The following is a 3,784-nucleotide window of genomic DNA, read 5'->3' as shown; positions in this document are numbered from 1 at the left end:
TCGGCGCTGGCCCGACGTCCATACTTAACATTGGTACGCCTCATCTACGCCTCATATAGCAGGGGTAACTTTACGCCGGAAAAAGCCTAACGTAAACGGCGTATCTGTAATGCGACGGCCGCGCGTACGTTCGTGAATTGGCGTATCTAGCTGATTTACATATTTCTAGGCGTAAATCAGCGTACACGCCCCTAGCGGCCAGCATAAATATGCAGTTAAGATATGACGGCGCAGGAGACTTACGCTGGTCGTATCTTAGAGAAATTTTGGCGTATCTGATTCTTTGAATCAGGCGCCAAGATACCAGTGCCATCTTAAGAGCATTATAGGCCCCCGGGCACTACAGTGCACTGGGGCCCTGTCTACACAATCACGCACTAGAATAAAAATGCAAATTATCAATAAGGCGATATTTATTGGTACTTTCAACAAAATCAGTGTTTAAACATTAAACACAACGTTTGAACAATATAACATGAGCTTGAAAAGCAAGAAATTGAAAAACAAGACATTACTGATTGAAATTGGACAGTACAAAAACACTAATCATTTATTAAATTTGCGACACTTTTTTGTACAGAATTCCTTTATAACTGGCTTGAAGTCAATGGTTTTTAGGATGTCATGTTCAATGCACATTAGTGAACGCCAGTTCAAACGATGCTGCCCCATTGTGCTGCGAAGCTCATTTTTTATCAGTTTCAATCTTGAGAACGAACGCTCTCCTGCACAGTTGGTCACCATCATGCACATGAACACTCTGAGTGCAATTTCCACATTCGGAAAAACAGATTTCAAGTTGTCTGAAATTATTTTTCTGTACAATGCAGGAAGAGTCTCACAATTTTGATCAAGAATCATGTAGTGCTTGAGATGCTCACATTCATTTAGTAGGTCACCATAATCAAGATCTTTGTGATAAACATTAGCCAGATATTCACACCTTTTTTTTAGGTCATCAGAACGAATTGTTTTTAATTCACAGAAGAATGAAAACATATTTCCAATCGATGAATAAGCTTCTGCACGTTTTGTCAGTGCAGGAATTAGAGAGTCCAGAACAGGAAGGAATGTTTCCACCTTAAACTTTTCACTTTTACTGAGAAGTACCTCTTCTTCTGATCCGTCATATCTAGTGAGGCGTACACTTCGCTTTCCTTCCCGTTTTTCCTTATATTCTGAATCTGGACACCTACTCCTGGCTTTCAATTCATATGCACTAAATCTGTCTCTAGTATCCTGAAGATAAGTTTTTAGAGACTCAAGAAGGTTCATGGCAACAAGTATATTCATATCCTCTGATTGCAGGACCTTGCTTGTTTTGTTGACTCTTTCAAGAACGTCATTCCAAAGAATTGTGAGGAAGATCGTTTCCAGGTTTTCCATTTTGTCACTCAATCCTTTTGCCTCTCGCCTTGTATTTACTTCCTGTTCAGTGTCAGCTGATACAGAATCTAGTGCATTTTTAATTTTCTCAAAACCCTCATGTAAAGCATGAACAGCATCAAAATGTGCCGACCATCTTGTGTCAGACAGACGCTTGACCACAATGTTTTTCCCAAGAGATGTTGCAAGAACATTCCATCGATGTGTGGAAGCAGAGAAGAATGAATAAAGACGCTGAACAAAGTCGAAGAATTTTACACACTGTAGACAACACTCTGCTGCTTTTACTCCCACCAGGTTCAAGCTGTGTCCAGCACAGGGGACATACACGGCAAACTCATTCAACTGAAGAATCCGTGCTTGCAATCCAGTATAGCGTCCAGACATATTTGAGGCATTGTCATATGACTGACCACGGCAGTTGGATAGTGGAATTTTGTTCTCCTTAAGGAATCCCACAACAGTGTCGGCAAGATTCTTTGCTCCATGAGAAAAGATGGGGATGAACTTAAGAAAACGTTCCACAGGCTCACATCCTCGAATGTACCGGACAGTAAATGTCAGTTGATCGGTGTGTGAGATGTCTGGAGTGGAATCTACACTTATTGAATAATATTTTGATTCTTTTATTTCTTCAAGAATAGCAGAAAGAACATGTTGTCCCATTATTTCAATGAATTCCTCACAAATGTTTGCTGATAAATATGATGGGTTTCCCTTTCCTGGATTCCCATACAATTTGAGATGTTCTTCCAAAAAAGGGTCAAATTCACTTAACAGCTCAAGAATACCCAAATAGTTTCCATTTTTAGCAGACCCAATTATTTGGTTTTCTCCACGAAATGGCAAACCTCTGGAGGCAAGAAAGCGAATTACAGAAACCACTCGTGTCAACACTTTATGCCAATACTCCTGCTCTGAGCGAAGTTGTTGAAGTAATAGTGTATCAACATTTCCAGTTTCTTTATGGCGAATAAAATATGCCGTCATGCACTTGCGATGTTCTTCTCCATTTTCATGTTCACCAATAACATTGCTGTGCTTCCAGTCATTATATCCTGATGTAGCAAAGGGAGATTCTGTCTTGGAAAATAGGCGACATGCAAAGCAGTACAAACGACCTTGGGATGGCGAATAGAGTAGCCATTCACGCTTTACACACTCGCCATTCCGCAATTCACGTTTAAACACATTCTTTGACAAATACCTTGTCTGTGTATTTTCTCTTCCAGTTCCCTTATACACTCTGCCTGAGTTTAAAAGGTTGCAGTCATGATTCTGGCATGCTGTCGGCCCACTACGAATCCAGTAATCCACTGTACTAGTATTGCTAATATCCCATAGCCCCGGATCTGTGTCTTGGGTTGCAAACTCCCTTACTGATACAGATGTGGGCATTTCCTCTTGTGGATTTTCCCCAGCAGTAGGATCAGGTAATGATACCATTGGTATTTCTGCTGGAATTGAAGTGCATGTAGATGTGGATGCTACATCTGGAGGAGCAGAACTACTGGCTGACGTTGCACCTGTATTGAGCCAAGATGTTAGTTTTGGAAGTTTGCACATTTTCTCTTTCTCCTCTGCAGCCTTTTTCCTCTTCTGTGCTCCACTCAAAACATTACGTTTCATTTCTGCACTAAAGGTTATTTTCACCAACACGTAATAAACTTTATTTTTCCTCACCTTTTTTACACTTCCTCGAACGAGTGGCAACTCTAAGATTGCTATATAAGGGGGACACATAAGATATTACAGTCAAAACTTGAGGGGCACTAATAACTTAAAGTGGATGTAAACCCAAACATTTTTTTTTTTTTTTTGTGATGTCACAATGTAGAGTACCCAGGCAGTACACACGCCACTCCAACATTAATACCCACCAGCACCAGCAGTACCCACACCAGCATTACCCACCAGCACCAGAGTGTGTACATTTATATATATATCTATATATATTTCGTTTTTTTAGTTGTATGATTAAAGTGGATGTAAACCCAAACATTTCTTTTTTTTGTGATGTCACAATGTAGAGTACCCAGGCAGTACACACGCCACTCCAACATTAATACCCACCAGCACCAGCAGTACCCACACCAGCATTACCCACCAGCACCAGAGTGTGTACATTTATATATATATCTATATATATTTCGTTTTTTTAGTTGTATGATTAAAGTGGATGTAAACCCAAACATTTCTTTTTTTTGTGATGTCACAATGTAGAGTACCCAGGCAGTACACACGCCACTCCAACATTAATACCCACCAGCACCAGCAGTACCCACACCAGCATTACCCACCAGCACCAGAGTGTGTACATTTATATATATATCTATATTTATTTCGTTTTTTTAGTTGTATGATTAAAGTGGATGTAAACCCCCAAAAAAATAAGATG

The 3,784-nt window shown here is 40.1% G+C and overlaps 1 protein-coding gene across 1 annotated transcript; it reads right to left on the bottom strand.

The window, feature by feature from the left end:
* Window positions 1-358: 358 nt before the first annotated feature.
* Window positions 359-3,199, bottom strand: LOC120940391 (zinc finger MYM-type protein 1-like). Its single transcript, XM_040353212.1, has one exon. It carries the CDS (start codon window positions 3,127-3,129, stop codon window positions 547-549), a length of 2,583 nt encoding a protein of 860 aa, XP_040209146.1. The 5' UTR covers window positions 3,130-3,199; the 3' UTR covers window positions 359-546.
* Window positions 3,200-3,784: the final 585 nt, after the last annotated feature.

The sequence above is a fragment of the Rana temporaria genome, chromosome 5 (assembly GCF_905171775.1).
Source record: "Rana temporaria chromosome 5, aRanTem1.1, whole genome shotgun sequence".
In the NCBI taxonomy this organism is placed as follows: Eukaryota; Metazoa; Chordata; class Amphibia; order Anura; family Ranidae; genus Rana; species Rana temporaria.
The sequence above is the reverse complement of the archived record's forward strand: the minus strand, read 5'-3'. Positions and strand labels throughout refer to the sequence as shown.